The following is a 21,578-nucleotide window of genomic DNA, read 5'->3' as shown; positions in this document are numbered from 1 at the left end:
ATGATAAATTGCCCTGAGTGTCCAAAATTGCCCTTAGTGTTGGGTGGGGTTACTGGGTTATGGGGATAGGGTGGAGGTGTTGACCTTGGGTAGGGTGCTCTTTCCAAGAGCCGGTGCAGACTCGATGGGCCGAATGGCCTCCTTCTGCACTGTAAATTCTATGTAAATCCCCTTGCACAACACAAACCATGGGGCCCACCATTCCTCCACCCCCCTCCCCTCCTGGATTGAGCTCCCTTCTCTCCCTCCAGAACTGGGCACCCTCATTCTTGGATTGAGCCCACTCCTGCCCTTTGGGACTGAGTCTGACCCCCACCCCCATGGATCCAACCCATCTCCCTCCATCCACAAACTTGAAAGTTCACCTGCCGCCTTTAAATTGCCCCTTTAAACCTCCACTTCACAGCAGCTACTGCTATAAAAAAGGTGAGTTGACTTATTTCTCTGTACCCCAGTTATTCCAAGGCAATGCTGCTGGGGACATGTTTCACTGCTTTTCCCGCACCCAACCTGAGTGAAAAATGTTGGGCCAGACAGGGGCTGAGGAATACCTGCGAAGGCCGTTCTGGTGAGAGTGGCAATCTGACAGAGATTGTCACACTGTGGAAGTTACTGGTCTACAAGAACACCAGTACAGATACATCGGGGTAATCTTCCTGCTTTTGTGAATAATTCGATGGCTTATATTGTATTGTTTCCATTATTCATTAATGAAAATGGTGCCAATGTGAGGGTGGGGGATAGACTGGAAGAAGTTATTTCATTAAGTAGTATGCTGAAGATAGCTGCCAGAATGTTTTATTGATCATACAATTTTAACTGTATGTATTTAATTTAATACTTTCACACTGTTGCACTCAGTAATTCCTCCAAACTAATTTTCTCCCATGATGGTATCAACACTCTCTGTGAAGAGGTTTATGGTTAATCATAATTCTCCACAGCTGGTCAATTTTAAGTGGTGTATTTGTGAAGATACATTTTGCAGTGTCCAATTATGTCTGATTTCCCTCTGTGAAGTGCCTTAGGACATTTTTTCTACTTTAAACATTTTGGGCAAATGCAAGTTGTTTATTTTTAATACTTCCTTTTAAACATAACAATTTCACACTTTTTCTCCCCATTTGTTAATACCTAAAAGATAACAACAAATTCAGTCAGATCTTGTGCAATTAATCATGTTGCATTTGAAATATGATAAATTAAAATTGAAGGAAATAAATTACTACACACCTTCAAAATGACTTGAATATTGAGGCAACCTGTATTAAGGATTTATCTCCGCTTATATTAATACAACTACCTCATTTCAAAATGACTAGTAATTCTTCCAAGCTGGTTTCCTGCTAATGTGGTTAGAATTCATTTATTTAAAGATGTAGGGCAAGAATTTACCAGCCCTCTTGGGATGAGTGGAGGCAGGATGGGGTTGATGGGGTGGGGGATGAGGTATGTTTCTGCATAAAATGGTCAACACCAGCTGTCCAGCCAATGGACCCCTCAAGGAGTCTGTGTTCCTTTGGCAACATACAATTTTACATGCATGTTGTAGCATGGAGCTGTGAAAGTGATGGGAGAGGCTCCAATTGTTTCCCATCACATGGCTGACCTGGAATCTCTCCCAACCTTACCACCTGCCAATGGAGTGTGTTGGAAGAGTGTACAAGTCGATACTCAGTCTGTTTTGCGACATTGTAAACATGCCTTCCTTGGCCACTAAGTACTGGAATAGGACTTGAATCTAGAACTTCCCAAATATTGAGTGGAAACTCTTTAGATCAAATAGTTTGGATGGGGTGGTGTTTGTGCAGTGTGTCCAAGTATGTAGATTGTCCGACCAGAGGGGAGGCCATATTGGATTTGGTACTTGGTAATGAACCAGGGCAAGTGATAGATTTGTTAGTGGGGAAGCATTTTGGAGATAGTGATCACAATTCTGTGACTTTCACTTTAGTAATGGAGAGGGATAGGTGCATGCAACAGGGCAAGGTTTACAATTGGGGGAAGGGTAAATATGATGCTGTCAGACAAGAACTGAAGTGCAAAAGTTGGGAACATAGGCTGTCAGGGAATGACACAATTGAAATGTGTAACTTGTTCAAGGAACAGATACTATTTGTTTTTGATATGTATGTCCCTGCCAGGCAGGGAAGAGATGGTTGAGTGAGGGAACTATGGTTGACAAGAGAGGTTGAATGTCTTGATAAGAGGAAGAAGGATACTTATGTAAGGCTTAGGAAACAAGGTTCAGACAGGGAGCTGGAGGGATACAAGGTAGCCAGGAGGGAATTGAAGAAAGGGATTAGGAGAGCATGAAAATTAGAGGGCATGAAAAATCTTTGCCGGTTAGAATCAAGGAAAACCCTAAAGCCTTTTACACATATGTGAGAAATATGAGAATGACTAGAGGGAGGGTAGGTTCGATCAAGGACAGGAGCGGGAGATTGTGTATTGAGTCAGGAGAGATAGGAGAGGTTTTGAATGACAACTTTTTTCAGTATTTACGAATGAGAGGGGCCAGATTGTTGGAGAGCACAGTGTGAAACAGACTGGCAAGCTCGAGGAGATACTTGTTCGGAAGGAAGATGTGTTGGGCATTTTGAAAAACTTGAGGATAGACAAGTCCCCTGGGACTGATGGGATATATCCAAGGATTCTATGGGAAGCAAGAAATGAAATTGCAGAGCCGTTGGCAATGATCTTTTCGTCCTCACTGTTAACAGGGATGGTACCAGGGGATTGGAGAGTGGCGAATGTCGTGCCCCTGTTCAAAAAAGGCAATAGGGATGACTGTGGGAATTACAGGCCAGCTAGTCTTACTTCGGTGGTAGGCAAAGTAATAGAAAGGGTACTGAGGGATAGGATTTCTGAGCATCTGGAAAGACACTGCTTGATTAGGGATAGTCAGCACGGATTTGTGAGGGGTAGGTCTTGCCTCACAAATCTTATTGAATTCTTTGAGGAGGTGACCAAGCACGTGGACGAAGGTAAAGTAGTGGATGTGGTGTACATGGATTTTAGTAAGGTATTTGATATGGTTCCCCGTGGTAGGCTTATGCAGAAAGTAAGGGGGCATGGGATAGTGGGAAATTTGGCCAGTTGGATAATGAACTAGCTAACCGATAGAAGTCAGAGAGTGGTGGTGGATGGCAAATATTCAGCCTGGAGTCCAGTTACCAGTGGTGTACCGCAGGGATCAGTTCTGGGTCTACTGCTATTTGTGATTGTCATTAATGAATTGGATGAGGGAGTTGAAGGGTGGGTCAATAAATTTGCAGACGATATGAAGATTGGTGGAGTTGTGGATAGTGAGGAGAGCTGTTGTCAGATGCAAAGAGACATAGATAGGATGCCTGAAAAGTGTGAGGTTGTCCATTTTGGAAGGATAAATTTGAATGCGGAATACAAGGTTAACGGTAGGGTTCTTGGCAATGTGGAGGAGCAGAGAGATCTTGGGGTCTATGTTCATAGATCTTTGAAAGTGTTTTTTTCTTTATAAATTTAGAGTACCCAATTATTTTTTCCAATTAAGGGGCAATTTAACGTGGCCAATCCACCTATCCTGCACATCTTTGGGTTGTGGGGGCGAAACCCACGCAGGCACGGGGAGAATGTGCAAACTCCTCACAGACAGTGACCCAAGGCTGGGATTCAAACCCAGGTCCTCACCGCCGTCGGCAGCAATGCTAACCACGGTGCCGCCGTGCTGCCCCTAGATCTTTGAAAGTTGCCACTCATGTGGATAGAGCTGTGAAGAAGCCCTATGATGTGATAGTGTTCATTAGCAGAGGGATTGAAGTTAAGAGCCGTGAGGTGATGATGCAGCTGTACAAAACCTTGGTAAGGCCACATTTGGAGTACTGTGTGCAGTTCTGGTTGCCTCATTTTAGGAAGGATGTGGAAGTTTTGGAAAAATTGCAAAGGAGATTTACCAGGATGTTGCCTGGAATGGTGAGTAGGTCTTACGAGGAAAGGTTGAGGGAGCTCGGCCTTTTCTTATTAGAACGGAGAAGGATGAGGGGCAACTTGATAGAGGTTTATAAGAGGATCAGGGTAATAGATAGACAGTCAGAGACTTTTTCCCCAGGTGGAACAAACCATTACAAGGGGACATACATTTAAGGTGAATGGTGGAAGATATAGGGGGGATGTCAGAGGTAGGTTCTTTACCCAGGAAGTAGTTGAGTCGGAAACATTAGGGACCTTCAAGTGGCTATTGGATAGGTACATTGATTACGGTAGAATGATGGGGTGTAGATTAATTTGTTCTTGATCTCGGACAAATGTTCGGCACAACATCGTGGGCTGAAGGGTCTGTTCTGTGCTGTATTTTTCTATGTTTTCTATGTTCTAAGGATGATAGCACACACACAGTGAATGGCCATCAGATGTATGCAGGGCAGGTAGATCATGGCATTAATCAATGCCAGCAGTGCATTTTTGAGCTTCATGCATCGGCTGAACCTTGCACTCCTCTCTCAATACCCTCTCTCAACCTTGCAATACTGAAAGTGCATGCAGCAGCAGTAAGGATCCTCCCTCCATCAGCCCTGGTTAAACTACTTAAAAGTTAGTTGCTGGTTGTTTTCTTTTCTAAGTGTTGCTTAGGTTCTACAATTATTTGGTGCTTTCTAGTGTTGTTTAAAGTTGCCAAAGCCTATACAGAGTGATGTGGCGGATGCTAAAGGAGTATAGCCCTGAAAAAGTGGTCCAACTGTGGATAACAAGAGGAGTTAAAGATAGTGTTTGGTCAAAAGAAGGGATTTATAATGTTGCCAAAGAGAGTGTTAAGCGTGACGGTTGGCAGGATTTAAAAATTCGGCAAAAGGGAAGTAAACAATTGATGGGAAAGAGACGAATGAGAGAAGCCTAAGAAGAAACACAAAGAACAGATTATAAATGTTTCTAAAGATATGGGGCGGAATTCTCTGCAGGGGGCCGAATTCGTGAAGGCCGTCGTGTACTTGGCCGAGGTTCACGACGGCCTCGGAGCCCGCTCCCTGCACCTAATTCACCCCCACCCGGGGGGCTAGGAGTGGGCCTCCATCTTTCTCGGTAGCGACCTCGTCACGCCGAGAATGTGAAGTAATCCGCGCATGCGCAGGTTGCCGGTTCCAACCCGCGCATGCGCGGATGACTTCATCGCGCAGACGGCACAAACCCGCGCATGCGCGGTGGCCGTCTTTCTCCTCAGCTGCCCGGCAAGACGTGGCGGCTTGATCTTGCCGGGCGGCAGAGGTGGAAAGAGTGCGTCCGGTTTGGACGCTGGCATGGTGATCGGTGACCGATCACGGGCCTGTCCCTTCCCGAACACAGTCGTGGTGCTCCCGTCCCAATCGGGCCCCTAGATTCCCCAAACGGGCATCTGACACCCGTTTCATGAATGCAGTGACCAGGTGTGTTTGGCGCCGTCGTGAAACGGGCGTGAAGGGCCGGCCGCTCGGCCCATCGGGCTCGGAAAATCGGCGTTCGCCGTGATAAACGGCGAGCGGCGATTTCTCCGAGGGGGGGGGAATCGCAGGGGGCGCCAGGGGGGCGAAAAAATGTCGGGGGGCTCTCCCCCAATTCTCCCAGGCCACGTGGGGAGCGGAGAATCGCGCCCATGTAATTTGGAAAAGATAAGTGCAAGTAAACACTGTGCTCATTAGGGGCAGAGACGATGTATTTATCATCCTGAATAAGGAAAAGGCAGAGATTTTGAACGCTTATTTGAAGTGTGTAGAAGACAAAAAAAGGGATTTAGCAAGAATGAGGAACTAAAAGGCGACAGAGGGATATAGAAAGGCTGAGTAGACAAGAACATGGAGATGGAATATAATGGGACAAAGCGTGGCATATTCACTCTTGAGAGAAAATAATATAAACGACAGAGGGCAAGATCTTTTGGTCATGTTATGCCTGAAAGGCAGTGTAGCATGGTGCAATGCAACTGTAGATGCCAGAGGATCCCTCCTCCAGGATCTATCAGGCTTGCCACGCCTCGTGAGAGACATCGCAATGTGAAATCCGCTCTATGTGGGCGGGATCATTTTTAGCAAGTCTGCCTATCAGAGTGAGACAGTTATTTTTGCTCTAATATGAACTCCCATGATCAACCTAAGGCGTGGGATCTAACCCTCTTGGCTTGGACATCTTTGGCTGGCGCCATTCAGTTTTGGGTTACACAAACCGGGAGCAGATGGAATTGCATTCTTGGGGGTCTCCTCGTGGATCGGAAGCCCCAAGGTCCGGGGCAGAGTAACACCCTAGCACTGCTGCTGCCACTTGGCACATTGGTACTGCCAGCCTGGCACCCTGGCAGTGCCACCTAGGTGCCAGTCTGGCATTACCAATGTGCCCAGGTGGCACTGTCAGCTGGCAGAATTGCCAGGATGTCAGACTGGCACTGCAAAGGTGGCAGCTGGCATTTTCCCCTGTGCTGTGGATCGGGCTAGGGGGTGCCCTGCGCAGGTGCAGGGAGGTGCGGGGTGGGAGCATGTGGGGGGGGGTGGACCCGTGGACTCCCTTATTGTTGATTTGAGCTTTGTGAATTCGGGGGGGGGGGGGGCGCGTTGGGGGGTCGAGAGATTGGGATGTCATTTAATCCTGCACTGAGGTGTTCCAGCGAGCGCAGCTCATTGCAGGAAACGGGACTAAGTGCAGCCTCGGCCGCACATTCCCGCTGAAGCCTCAATCTATCTGAATGGCCATTTGATAGTTTGGTGTTTCTCGATGCTCCGAGCGCTGGGAAACACTCGGCTAATTACACACATTACGCAACTCTGTACCCATTCGAGTAGATCGTGCCCAAAAAACCTTTTGAATGGCAAGAGACTGGAAATGTTTGCTTTCGGATGGACCTCAATATCCTTGAACATGAATCACAGAACGTTATCGTGCACATGCAGCAAGCAATTAGGAAGACAAATGATGTGCTGACTTTCGGGCGGGAATGTCTGGCCCTTCCCACCGTTGGGATGTTCCAGTCCCTCCAGAGGTAACCACACGTGAACGGGTTCCCCAGCAGTGGGATGGGTGAGCCAAAACAACGGCACAGGCATTGGTGGAAGAAAGATCCTGCTGGCGGCCAACGGCGAGCCACCTCTGCCGGCGGAAAATTCGGCGCAGGGGGGCGGAAAATCCCTTTGTTACAAAGGGAATTGAGTATAACGGTATAGAAATATTACAATAGTTAGACAGGACATTGATGAGGCCCCACTTTGCGTACTGTGTGCAGTTTTGAATTCTTTATCTAAGGAAGGACATATTTGCCTCAGTTGCAACAGGTATTCACTACGCTGCTTCCTAAAATGAATGGGCTGGTTTATGAGGAGAGATTGCATAGATTAGGCCTATGCTCCATACCGTTGACAAGAATGTGAGATTATCCAATTAAAACATGAAATTCTTAAGGGGCTTGACAGGTGCGTTGCAATCTTTAGGTTCAAAATTTGTATTTTCTGAGTCAGGCACTGGTTGAAAATGGATACCAAAAGGGAAACTGAGAAATGAAACTGATCCTCACATTTTGTGAGGGCAGTAAGCCTGAAAGTGAGATTGAAAACCAAAGCTGCCGGAAACGAAAATTGACTGAAACCATATGCAAAGGACAAAAGTTATTGGAGCTCATGATGATGATAACTATTCTGATTTCAGTGGTGCGGTACAGGCAGGCTGAAGAAGACAGCAGCTAGATCCAGAAGCTGAGAATAGAAACTATGCAGTTAATGCAGCTGTTTCAGTTTCATGAAGGGTAGCATTGATGGATCTACACCATTCAAGACAGCCCTGAGCAGACGAGGTTCTACAGATGTCTGTCAGTTTTGGTGACGACTGCTTGCTTGGAACTTTGGTTGGCACTGCTGTCAGCGAGGAGTCAGGCTAAATCCTCAGACAGGAGCTGAAATTCTTCATGTGTAGAGAGAGTCTTGAAGGACTTTGTGACTGAGATTCCAGATCTATATGTTGAGTGGACTGCCAAGCCAATTCAAAATATCTGTCTTAGTTGCACCTGCAATTAAATTTATAGTTTAGAATTGACTTCAATTTGCCTATTAATTCATGTTTAACTTGTGTTGATTCTGGGAGTTAAAGTATGAATGTTTGTCAAAGATAAATGATTGCATTGTGTGACTCTTCTGTGAGGAATTCTTGTTTTTTTTGAAGCATGGAATCTTGTGGCTTCATTGTTTCAGTAAATAACTTGGATTTTGGATTTCTTCTTTCTTTAAAAATAAGTAGCAGTCTCACTGATATAACACCGGGTCTATGCTGATTGAATGTTTCCCCTGCCTGGAGAATCTAGAACACGGGGTCACAGTTTAACAATAAGGAGTAAGATATTTAGGACTGAGTTGAGGAGAAACGTCTTCACTCAAAGGTTTGTGACTCCTTAGATTCTCTTTCCCAGGGTGCTGGGGATGCTCAGTCAATGAGTATATTCAAGTCAAAGTTTAGTAGATTTCTGGGGACTAAGAGAATTAAGGGTTATAGGGATAGCGTGGGAAGGTGGAGTTGAGGTGGAAGATTAGCCATGATCTTAGTGAATGGTAGAGCAGATTCAAAGGGCAAAATGGTCTATTCCATCTCTCATTTCTTATTGTCATGCCCGGTAAAAGGCAAGTCATTCTCAAAACTTCAAACATGGGCCGTGTTCATCTGTTTCTTGAACTGCCCCAATCTAATTAAAAATAGACACTGTTGATCAGTTAAGATAGCTGTCAAGGAGATCATGTGATCTTTGCAATTTCAACCCAGGCTATCACACTGCCAGAAAGTTCTGAATTGAATAATTCTGGGTGAGTGTCTACACCTCGAATGGATACGTCTCACGAGCAATTCTTCATGGAATCTGCGCCTGGCAATGTTCAAATCCAAAACACAGTCAGTGGACACCAAAACCTCAATAGACTGGATGATTCTTTAATCGGGACCAGGCCTTTAAAAATGTAAGCCGGGATCTGATTCTGGGATTCCTGACCCCATTCCCAGGGTTTATGATTTTGAATTATGCCTTTTATGGCTGTGGGCTGGTTCAGGCACACCCGACCTGGCCAGCTCTATTGTAGAGTTTTCATGGAGTTGGGCAAGCTTTTCGAAGAGTCTTGGTTCATTGCACATCAAAGATGTTGTGAGCTATAAACTGCATGAGGGGACCTTTTGAACAGGCCCATGCCATGGTATGGCTCTACTCATCCCCATTGCTCCTCATACCCCTCAATGCCAAGCTATACACCAAAGAACCCATATGACCTTTCATGTCTCCTATGACGTGCTATGCCTTTGAAACAACTTTCATGGTTCATCATGTCAACCTATGGCCACTCAAACAATCCCTATAGGCTTTCATACCCCCTATACCAAGCTATGACACTTCCATGCTCGTTCACCAGCTAATCACTGTATAGAATTAATGAACCTTATAGTGACAGTAGGACGTGTAAACAAATTTAAATAACCATGATTTGCTGAAAACTTTGTTTTCTTAAGAAAAAATATTTTTAACCAAAGTCCAATAAAGGTGTAAATCAACCAGACCTGGAGGTCAAATGTTTCAATGGACTGATGGATTCCTTGAGTACTCAGCAAAGTCTCATTATGTATTCTTGGCAGCGACCTGAGATATCACCTACTAAATCATCTGAGTCCCAGATAAAACATTACTTGATAGACAGCCATGGCTCTCTGATCTCTTTTGTCTGTTTCATTATGTGACAAGGTAAAGTCACAAGATCAAGTGTTTGCAGTTTCTGCTATTGATACAGTTAAGAGCCTGGATGAATAACTTGGCATGTGGGGCCATAGGGGGTTTTGGGGCCATAGCTTGGCATGGGGAATGAGGATCCATATGAAGTAGCATAGATGGGCATGGGGAGCAAGCCCCCCCCCCCCCACACACCACCACCATCACCATTGCTGGGATCTGGATTCTGTGGTCACCCTGACTACAATCGTCGGAATCCATACAGAATGGGACCCCCCCCCCATTGCCAGTGGAGCTCCCAGATAGCCCCTCCCCCTGCCCCCACCCCATGGCAGTGCCAACCTGGTGGCAGGAGGGGGAACATCTGACATCCATAGAAGATGTGGTGTTATTTAAAGCCATGAAATTGGATGGTTATCATTATGTCACCGGTAGAGGGCAGGGAAGATCTCATTCTAAGATGTCCCTGGCACAAATCCCATTAGGGCGGTCTCGCGAGAGGTGGCGGCCATAATGAAATTTGTGCCTGTGGCGAATGGTCCCGGATAATCATTCCCATGTTCTTATGTTCTTTTGCTGAATTCAAGACATGGGTGCAGGTGCATTAGTTGACGTTCCCCTTGTAATAAACATGACTTGGAGAAGGAACAGAGGTCACACAAAGCAGGATAGATTGCTGGAAGAGAGAGAACAAGGAGGGCCTGATCCTTCTGGTGTGTGTAGAGAGCAATTCTCCTGTCTGCCTTTCAGGAGGAGAAATGGCTAGTATTTTGCAGCCCCATTTGCTATGGGCGTAAATGACAACGGGATGCAAAATCTCGCAAGAGACCAAGAACGATATTTGCGCCAGTGAGATCTCGCAATGCGATCGTTCCTGCATCTCACCAGTAATGCAATAGGGTTCCCGCCGTGCAATTATATGAATGAGTCCACCTGTCAGCATGATGTGTGGGATCAGTCTTCAGCATTTTCTTTTCTCAAAGTGTTGGAAAATATGGCAAGAAAAACTAGCAGTATAGCCGACAGGCTGCACACTGCTTTTTTCAGCTGAGCCAACACTTTGAAAAAGAAAATGGAAAATGTTGCCTAAGATGTGAGATGTTGGCACTTCTGAAGGATGCCCTCACTAAATGCAAGCTTAAAGCAAGGAGAGGGAAGAATTGTCAGTGGTTGTGAACAAAATCACGATGATGTGGTTTTATTAACTTGGTTTCTTCCGAGCTGGAGCAGGATATATTTGCAAACCCTTGCCAGTTTGCCATCCACTGATACATAAGGAAGATCAGTGATACTTTTGATTCATTGTGAACTAATTGCAAGTCTTTCTCACTTGCCAAATAGAAGCAGACAGAGTGAATATTCAGCTATATTCACAGTGCAAGCTTCCACATGGAACACATGCCTTTCTAGAATGTGCCTTTTTGCCTCTGCTAACAGGACATCTCTCTTCCTTTCCACCACCTCCACCAAGGCTTCCAGTATTTTCACCTCACTCTCTCTTGTGCTGTGCTATTCTTCACTATTTTCTCATGAACATTTCACTTCTTGCACAAATGCGAGCACCTTCTCCAGCCATAATGCACCTCCCACTTTCAGCAGTGCAGATTAGCTTTTAAGTTGTGCAGGCTAGCTTTAATTTCTGTTCGCTCTTGACAATATTGGCCCTTTGCTAAGGTTTAGCACTTGCTAAATGCTGAAATCCTTAAAATGAGCAGGCCACACAAAGTTGGCATGGCGCATACTACAAAATCACCAGACACTGAATAAGTGTGCATCGCCTCTTTTCTGTACTATGGGATTCAGATTTCATAAGGTTGTGACATTGTCACAAATGTAAAGAACTGTAAGGGTCATGTAATGTGTAAATCAACCACTAGATGGAGCTAGATGTATAACTATATAAAGCATCGATGTTAAGCTTTGTGAGTGAGATGTGGCGATGCTGGCGTTGGACTGGGGTGAGCACAGTAAGAAGTCTTACAACACCAGGTTAAAGTCCAACAGGTTTGTTTCAAACACTAGCTTTCAGAGCACTGCTCCTTCCTCAGGTGAATGAAACAAACCTGTTGGAATTTAAGCTGGTGTTGTAAGACTTCGTATTGTGAGTGAGAAGTTGAGGAGAAGGCGAGAGGACAGACTGAAAGAAACATAGTGTGAGTGAGAGCAGATCATAGTTAATGTAATAGTGTAGAGATTAGTTGTAGATGAGTGTAGATTATACACTATCCACCTCCAGTGTACATCATATGTTTATTATCAACTGTGTATTATGTAGGAGTAAGTATTGAATTCAGTTAAGTAGTGTTAATAAATTTATAGCTTTGTTCAAGTTAAAAGCTATTTGTGGTCTTTGTGAACACTACGCCAACCATCCTTAAAATTAGCAACACAAAGAACACCACAAAGCTTATCACAAAAAATTAGGTTAGGTGTCTTTAATTTGGCTGCTTACTCTGCTTTGTGACAAATACTGTTGCTGGCCTCCCCGAAATCCCCTCGTCTTCGTGCAAAATTTGAGTTGCTGTCAGGAAGGGAGAAATCCATGCTGCAGAGATCGCTGGAGATCTTTGTAGGCAGCTTTTTTTGAGGTCAAATGTAAACACTGTTGCTTCACTGTTGATGGAAGAATACAGCCCAATCAGTAAAATTCTTAATCATACAAAGCACCGAATACTCAATTAACTGTTTGTGTCTTCAATATCAATATTAATTGATGTTTATTAGGTATGCACATGTGTGGATCTTCAAAAAGCACTTCTGGAGTTATTCTTTTGCATATCTACCTAAATATAATCGTTCATATTAAAGGAGCACTAAATTTTGATTTAAAAAAGTTAGTAAGACGAGCAGTTTTGGATTCAGCATAAAATGCAGTGCAGTTAGGTTGCAGATCTTGAAGTTTAAATCTATTAAAGCCAAAATTTGATGTTGTATTTTCAGTTTCTTTGCCATTTCACTGCAGCACAAATGTATGCAATAAAGAAATGCTAATATGAGTCGACTTCTTCACAGAGGCTTTGCTTTGTCTCTTTATGCCTTATGAATTCTACTTATCCCCTCTTGTATCTTAGTTGCTGTGGCAGCGCAATTAACTCTGCTTGATTTGTCACTAGTTAATAGTGCACAGCCTGTTCTGAACAACTAATAACATACAGGAATAATTTTCAGGTCCAAAATTTGTGCTTTTCTAAAAGCACTTTTCATATGATTTAACAGCTTGCAGCTTTCAATTGCTACACTATCGTAGAATCATAGATTGATACAGTAGAGAAGTAGGCCATTTTGCCCATCATGCTAGCGCAGTTTTTTCTTTTTTTTTTGTGGATTATGAGCACCATCTCAAGGCAATATTGAAGAGCTGTCCAATTGGTCAAATAAATAACTGAGGTTTTATATCTTTCATGACACCGAGTTTCAGTATATCAGAGTGGAAACCTACTCAAATTGCGTCTCAAAAGCATCAAAGAAATAATAAGCTCAGAGAACATTTTCCTAAGCATGCACAGTGTTCCATTTTGTGTTTGGTGTTCATCTGATGAGCTTGCAATGCTTCCCTTATTTTGGAATACCCTGTGTGGTGCACAGGTTGCGACTGTTTTCTAAAATGCCTATTGCACAGAACCTGACCCTTGCCTTCAAAGTTCAAAGCAAAGTCAAAATACCACAGAAAATGGACTGGTTTGTATTGTGAAATTCAAAATAAGCCCAGGTTTATCAAAATGCAGTTTGAATATGTGCTAGTCTGTGGAATGCAAAGGCAATTGTGATTTTGAATTTAAATTTTCATCAATTTAGTACAAGTACATATTTATCTTATTTTTCAGCACCATGTGGAGGCAACCTGACAAGTTCTTCAGGATTTATTCTTTCGCCAAGTTACCCCCATCCTTATCCACATGGCAAGGAGTGTGACTGGACTATCACAGTTAATAACGACTACATCATATCTTTGACATTTATTAGGTAATGATTTTTTCACTATTCAAAATTGTGTACTTTATTGCTGTTAATGATGTGCTGTCAGCTTTACCAAGGCTCATGGGATGAAGGCAATGAATAATTAAATGATACAGAACAGGAAAGTTGATGCGACAACACAATGACACTGTAACTCCAATCAGCAGCCTTTGGTAAAGGATTGAGAAAATCAATCATAACTTCTGCTTATCACTGGAATCTAATGACCCTTGTTGGGGTTTGCTGACGTTAGGTAAGAAGGGAATAAAGGTGAGGATGTTGCTTTCTGCAAGCAAATAATCTCTTGATATTTGCTTTCTAAGTTCAAGCATGAAGAATGGGCTCTTGGTTGAGGTACCAAAAGATGCCTGACACTGTGAAATCATATTTAGGAGTAAGTATTATAACATGGTGCTTTGCACCAGGAGACATGGATTAAAATCTGAAGGTGCAATTTTAGTCCTCCCACCTGGCAGAAACTAATGGCTGGGCAGGGTGCTAAACCGCCTCTGGGTCTACCCACTGACTACCCACACCAATTCCATGAATTCCAATTTTAAACTGTCTTCAGGGACAGTGGTTATTGTAATATTTCAATCACGTCTTCGAACGAGAAGAGATGCAACAGTCAGATGAGGCATAAAAAGGACTATATTTTTGGGGCCTGAAAGAGCAGGAGTATCAAGTCCCACGAGAAAAACTTGGGCCTCCACTCCTTCAGGCTTCACCATCCTGCCCTGCTTCATGAGGTGAAGCCTAAAACCTTTGGGGAGCTTCCCCTCCCCAAAACCACCTTGCGGCCACCCCCGTGAATTATCCACATGTTGAGGACTGTATCTTTAGTCTGTGACAGTGAACTCCTGTCACCCACTGTTGTGCTCCTTCCCACCAACCAGCTTTTGCCTTCCGTCAGTTTTAGCCTGGAGATTCAATTTGTGCAGTTGAGGCCCTGTAGTTAAAATGGCCCGTGCTTTACACTTCAAGATCAGGACAACTTGTGGTTCACCTCAGTTCTTATCTATCTGACCACGTCCTGGATTAAAATTATGATCTGGTGACAATTGCATCTGATTTGACATTGGTCATGGGTGTATTATCTTCTGCAGAAAGCTAAAGCAAGATTATTTTGCTTAACTGTTATTATAAACTCTTGTCTGCTCAGTGAACTTTTGGCTCGGAGAGAAACATTTTAAATGGTGACATAATCACCGACTTATAGTTGATCTGTGAACATGTGCAAGTGTCTCAGTTGTAAAATCTTAGTCTGTTTGAGTAAACTGAAAATATAATTTTGCTGTAATGCACATTGAATATAAAAATAAGGATGTTATGCTTATTGTTATATAGGGCATTGACGAGACAACATCTCAAATACTGTGTGCAGTTTTGGCCTCTTCAATTAAGGCAAGATGTAAATTCATTGGAGGTGGTTCAGAGGAAGTTTACTAGATTGATATCTGGACTGAGTGGTTTGTTTTATGAGGAAAGGTTAGACAGACTGGGCTTGTTCCCACCGAAGTTTAGAAGAGTGAGGGGTGACTTGATTGAAGTATATAAGAATCTGAATGGTAATGACATGGTGGAATTTGAAAGGATGTTTCCTCTTGTGAATGAGTCCACAACTAATTTAAAATTAGGGTTCGCCCTTAGAGGACAGAGATGAGGAAAATTTTGTTCTCTCGGAGGGTTGAGAAACTTTGGAACTCTCTGCCTCAGAAGGCGGCGGAAACAAGGGCCGGGATTCTCCTCTACCCGGCAGGGCGGGGGGTCCCGGCGGGATGGAGTGGTGTGAACCACTTCGGCGTCGGGCCACCCCAAAGGTGCGGATTACTCCGCACCTTTAGGGGCCAAGCCCTAACCTTGAGGGGCTAGGCCCGTGCCGGAGTGGTTGGCGCCCCGGACAGCGGAAGTCCGCGCATGCGCCGGAGCGTCAGCGGCTGCTGACGTCATCCCCGCGCATGCTCAGGGGAGGGGGTCACTTCCACGTCCGCCATCGTGAAGACTATGGCGAACGCAGAAGGAAAAGAGTGCCCCCACGGCACAGGCCCACCCGCCAATCAGTGGGCCCTGATCACGGGCCAGGCCACCGTGGGGGCACCCCCCGTGGCCAGATCGCCCCGCGTCCCCCCCAGGACCCCGGAACCCGCCCGCGCTGCTTGGTCCCGTCGGTAAGGTAGGTGGTTTGATTCCCGCCGGCGGGTCCGCCATGACAGCAGCGGGTCTTCGGCCCATCGTGGGCCAGATAATTGCCGGAGAGGAGGGGAGGGGGGCGCCGACAGGCGCGGTGCGTTCCCGCCAAATCTCTGGTGCCGGAGACTTCGGGAGACGGCGGGCGTGGGATTCACGCCGCCCCCCGGTGATTTTCCAACCCGGCGGGGGGTCGGAGAATCCCGCCCCGGTCACTGTAGTTTTTAACATTAAGAAGTCTTACAACACCAGGTTAAAGTCCAACATGTTTGTTTCAAACACTAGCTTTCGGAGCACTGCTCCTTCCTCAGGTGAATGAACGGTATTCAGCCTCTGATCTCCATGTAAGCGTTCTCCAAGGCGGCCTTCAGGACGCACAACAACACAGAATTGCCGAGCAGAAACTTATAGCCAAGTTCCACGCACATGAGTAAGGCCTCAACCGGGACCTGGGATTCATGTAGCATTACATTCATCCCCCACCATCTCGCCTGGGCTTGCGAAATCCTAATAACTGTCCTGGCTTGAGACAATTCACACCTCTTTAGCCTGGGGTTACCCCTATCTCTAGATCTGTAAAGATTCAATTACCTGCAAATGCTCGCATTCTAAGCATTGTCTGGCATCTTTGAATTTGTCTATCTATATGTTTCTGGAACATATTCACCTGAGGAAGGAGCAGTGCTCTGAAAGCCAGTGTTTGAAACAAACATGTTGGACTTTAACCTGGTGTTGTCCGACTTCTTACTGTGCTTACCCCAGTCCAACGCCGGCATCTCCACATCATGAAATTTTTAAGGCAGAAGTAAATAGATTCTAGTTAGGTAAAGGAACCAAAGGTTGTCAGGGGTAGATGGGAATGTGGAACTCAAAACGCAAACAAATCAGTAATGATCTTAATGATCTTATTGATTGGTGGAGAAGACTCGAGGGGCCGAATGGTCTAATTCTGGACCTATTTTATATGATTGTGGATGTTCTGCAGCAGAATGCTGTGCAGCTGCCTGGAAAGGTAATCGCAAACACATCTTGTTGAATGCAATAGTGCCCATCATAACTGCAACTCTGCACTCAATATCCCTCCCTGGCATCTTGTCCTTGCAAACATCACTCCATCACATACCTGTTGGCTGGCAAACACCCACAAGACGATTGAAACTATCCACACTGTACCTTACTTACTTATCCATGCCAACCTGTTTAATTCACCTACTGCCGACCTTTCATTTTGGCACCCCTATGGAGCACACTTACTGAGAAAGATGTGCCAGCAGACATCCTCTGGATCAAGGAATGGGAAACACAGGAAGTTACTAACAAGTTCCTTGTGACAAAAGTCCCTTGTGACAAACCCTATCTGTCGACCAGCATGCCCCAAGCTACCATGACGATAATGGTCCTTGCTAAATAGGTTCAGGTCTAGTGAGGGCTCTTGTGCAGCCAACCTCTACCGCATGGGTCTCAGTACTGTGGATAGGCACAAACAATGTTGCACATGACCAAGGGTGTTTCCTCTACTGACTAAGTGGCAGATTACCTTAAATGAGGAGGCTGTTAATAAAATGTGTGGGGAAAAGAGAATCAAAAATTAACGACAAGACCACATGTATTTTATTAAGGATTAGAATTATACTGGCTTTTCAAGGGCACACAACTGTAAACTAAATGAGTATTTGGGGTTCAGACCCTTCACATATTAAATAAATAAAAAAATAATTCTGAATGTGGCATGTACATTAATTATCACTAAAACGTTATGTTTTGCCCCGTTTGAAGGAATAGCCAGGTTGTCTATTGTTTTGGGTTGTTGCTGGTTATAATTTTTGATCTTCTGTTTCAAGCCAGTTGAAGTTAGTTTTGGGTTGATTGTGCACTTTCAATCATAACACAACACTTTGATCTGCAATGTAATCCTGGAAATTAACAATTGTGTTTGCGGCTGCAGAAAGCGAAGACAAGCTAATTTTTTGGATGTTTAAGCCTTTACCCGAGATTAGATCTGCACCAAAATATTTAAGCCAATTTCATCTCTTAAGATACTGACAGATCAAGGGCAGCACGTTGCCGCAGTGGATAGCACTGCTGCCTCATGGCATCGAGGTCCCAGGTTCGATCCCGGCTCTGGGTCACTGTCAAAATTACGGAAACATTGAAAAAAAAGTTACAAAAGCTTTAGCCCATCATACAACTGATGTGGGATTGAGTTCAAAATGTAAGTGGCTCCTATACTTTTTTAAACATTATTTTAACATTTTTCCAATTAAGGGGCAAGCATGTGGAGTTTGCACATTAATAACAATAATAATTGCTTATTGTCACAAGGAGGCTTCAATGATGTTACTGTGAAAAGCCCCTAGTCACCACATTCCGGCACCTGTTCAGGGATGTCGGTACGGGAATTGAACCCTGCTGGCATTGTTCTGCATTACAAGTCAGCTGTTTAGCCCACTGTGCTAAAGTAGCCCACTGTGCTAAAGCAACCCCATTCTCCCCGTGTTTGCATGGGTTTCGCCCTCACAACCCAAAGATGTGTAGGCTAGGTGGATTGGTCACACTACGTCGCCCCTTAATTGGAAAAAATGAATTACATAGAACAGTACAGCACAGAACAGGCCCTTCGGCCCTCGATGTTGTGCCGAGCAATGATCACCCCACTCAAACCCACGTATCCACCCTATACCCGTAACCCAACAACCCCCCCCTTAACCTTACTTTTTTTAGGACACTACGGGCAATTTAGCATGGCCAATCCACCTAACCCGCACATCTTTGGACTGTGGGAGGAAACCGGAGCACCCAGAGGAAACCCACGCACACACGGGGAGGACGTGCAGACTCCGCACAGACAGTGACCCAGCCGGGAATCGAACCTGGGACCCTGGAGCTGTGAAGCATTTATGCTAACCACCATGCTACCGTGCAATTGGGTACTCTAAATGTACAAAAAAAAAACAAAAAAAGATACTGACAGATCTACTGTGCATTTTAGGTTCTTTAATGACCATGATTAAAACCCACCTCTTTGCCAAGCCATTTATCATTCTCTTGGCTCACATTCATTATCTCTCATGCCCCAGTGAATAATCTTGGGATGATATCCTCTGTTAAACGAGTTAGGTGAATGTATGTAGTTGTTCATTGGCTGACATATATATTATGTTACTGCAAATTAGAAATACAACTATATAGATGTGAAATATTAGTTTCCGATGCAAGTTATCGTCAAACAAACCAAAAATCTTGTTATAGGAGCCACTTTGGTGGCACGGTGGTGCAGTGGTTAGCACTGCTGCCTCACGACGCTGAGGTCTTGGGTTCGATCCCGGAACCTTGTCACTGTCCATGTGGAGTTTGCACATTCTCCCCGTGTCTCACCCCCACAACCTAAAGATCTGGAGGGTAGGTAGATTGCCACACTAAATTGTCCCTTAATTGGAAATATTTGAAAATAAATTTTAAAGAAGTATAGGAGCCACTTTCATTTTGAACTCAATCCCACATCAGTTGTATGATGGGTGAAAGCTTTTGTAACTTTTTAATTTATTTTTTCTGTTTCAGTAATTTTGACACAGTGTTGTTACTTCAGTCATTGTTTTATTTCAACACTAAATACTAGTAGCCTTAATTAGTGTCAAGTCACAGAATGAGTATCTGTCCTCATTTTGATTTGACTTCACTGAGGCCTATCAAGCGTATGAAGTAAAGTTGCCATAGTCCCAGATGACCATAGGCTGCTTTCCACTTTGAGGGAGAGAGCTGGCTGGTGGTGATTTAACCTGAGGATCACCACACCTCAGGCAAGGGGAAAGGTTGAGAAGGCAGGGCCTTCGTGAATAGAATAACCTCAGCTAGTCTGGGGATTGAACTCGCACTGTTGGCCTCGCTCTGCATCACAAACGCGCTGACTAGCCAGCTGAGCTAAGCCTGCCCACTATCAAGCATCAAGTATGGAGATGTAAATTGGAAGAACATTGTTAGCCCAATAGAAAAATTCAAAGTGATGCAAAGCCCCAGTATCTAATAAGTATCACCTTGTTACCTTGGGTGAGATTTACCGGCCATCCACACCACAGTCCCACGCTGGCCCAAGGGTTTCCTGGTGACAAGGGGTGCAGTCAACAGGAAACTCCGTTGACAACGGTGGGGCTGGTAGATCCTGCTGGCGGGCCGCCTCAGCCGCCGTAAAACAACGGCGAGTTGGTGAGTAAATCCCACCCCATTGTGCTATCTAAAATCTTTTTAACTGCACAGATTTCATTTATCAGTTTGGTAAATAATTAAGTCAGCCATGCTCGCCGCTGCAACACTCCAGTTTCTTTCAGTTGTTCTCGTGCCTCCCAGTGTTACTCTCAGAACAGCTGCTAAATGGAATGTTTTGATTAAGACTTGAATTGTTTGTCCTATTCTGCTGAGAAGAGCCTCATTTCCCCATCTGGTCCCAGGAAAATGTTCAACTGAGGTCAGAAACGAGTGTATAAATGTACAATTTTCACCACTATTTCGATCTATTTAAGCTGTTTCATTCAGATCGCCCTGACAGGTTGCCAAATTAGAAGAAATAATACTTGCCTTAGATTGCACCTGTTGGGGAACAAAGCACTCCACAGAGAATTAATTATTTTCATGCCATGATTGCAGCTATGTTGAGAATGTGGAAGCCATTCTGCACAAAGCAAGATGTCAGAAGTAGTAATGCTGAGTGTAGTTTTTTGTTGTTGGTGTTGGTTGAGGGAGGGATTGACCAGAATACTTTTTTAAAACACAATTAAATACTAAAATACTACTTCAACAGCATCTTCTTTCAACGTTTGAACGGAGGGTGGCATTGGAGTGCCTGTCTAGATCATGCACTGTTGATGCGGAATTTTGAACCCCACATATCTTTAGATCTAGCAGTATGAGTGGAGCACAAGTGGTTCTGAAATTAATTTGTGTGGAATTAACTCAGTGAGTGGTGGCAAAAATTAAATTCAACATGAGCCTGTACCCTATGAATTTTGTTTATTTACTGGGTTTTATTATTTATTGCTAAATACTGTTTTCTGAAATTTCTGAAATTATACAGTTCCATTTGATGACCCTTCTGAGTCAAAATGTACTCAATTAGCGAGATAGTTTTCTACTAATTGCCAATCTGTTATGCAAGTTTGGTTCTAACATAATTATCACCCAGATAATTACATTATGATTGATAGCTGAAGAAAGCAACTTAGGTTTGCAGCTCGAGCTGAAGATTCGATTTTTTGTTCAGCATCTAATGATTACAGTTTGAAGTTGTCCAAAGATTCACTGAAGCTGAAGCAGTTTTTCTCTATAATATTGAAATATACGTGGATTTGACATAGTACACAGTTGCTGTTATGAATCCTGTAAATTGCTGTAGTCACTTCATATTGTCCAATTTGCAGCACATTGCCACAATTTTGCAGAACCAAATCCCAGAGGCAGAGAGGACATTGGCCTTTATGCAGTAACAATTCATTCACATCAAGAAATACGTCATTTTTCTGTGATGTACTAAAGTCCACACAATATAAATACAGGAACAATGCAAAACCAGGGGTGCGACTCTCCGGAAGGATTTCTAAGTGTAGTAGCGAGCGGATATTGCCGCGAGCGTCCTGGCGCTCAGCCCAGTGAGGCTGGCAACATTATTCAACCTTAATTGGTCCACTTAACGAGGCCTCATGAGCTTCTCGCCGCAAATGAAGGCTCGCCAGCTAATGCGCCAGGACCCTACTCACCAGCCCCT

The 21,578-nt window shown here is 44.3% G+C and overlaps 1 protein-coding gene across 1 annotated transcript in view; it reads left to right on the top strand.

Moving 5' to 3' along the window:
* Positions 1–21,578, top strand: part of csmd3b (CUB and Sushi multiple domains 3b) — a 2,394,280-nt gene that overhangs the window by 1,993,405 nt on the left and 379,297 nt on the right. Inside the window, exon 33 of the mRNA XM_038809755.1 lies at positions 13,507–13,645. Within this exon, the coding sequence (XP_038665683.1) occupies positions 13,507–13,645 (139 nt within the window). The remainder of the gene's footprint in view (positions 1–13,506; positions 13,646–21,578) is intronic.

This window comes from Scyliorhinus canicula, chromosome 10, assembly GCF_902713615.1.
Source record: "Scyliorhinus canicula chromosome 10, sScyCan1.1, whole genome shotgun sequence".
Taxonomy (NCBI): Eukaryota; Metazoa; Chordata; class Chondrichthyes; order Carcharhiniformes; family Scyliorhinidae; genus Scyliorhinus; species Scyliorhinus canicula.
Note: the sequence above shows the minus strand (reverse complement) of the source record. Positions and strands in the feature narration are given on the sequence as shown.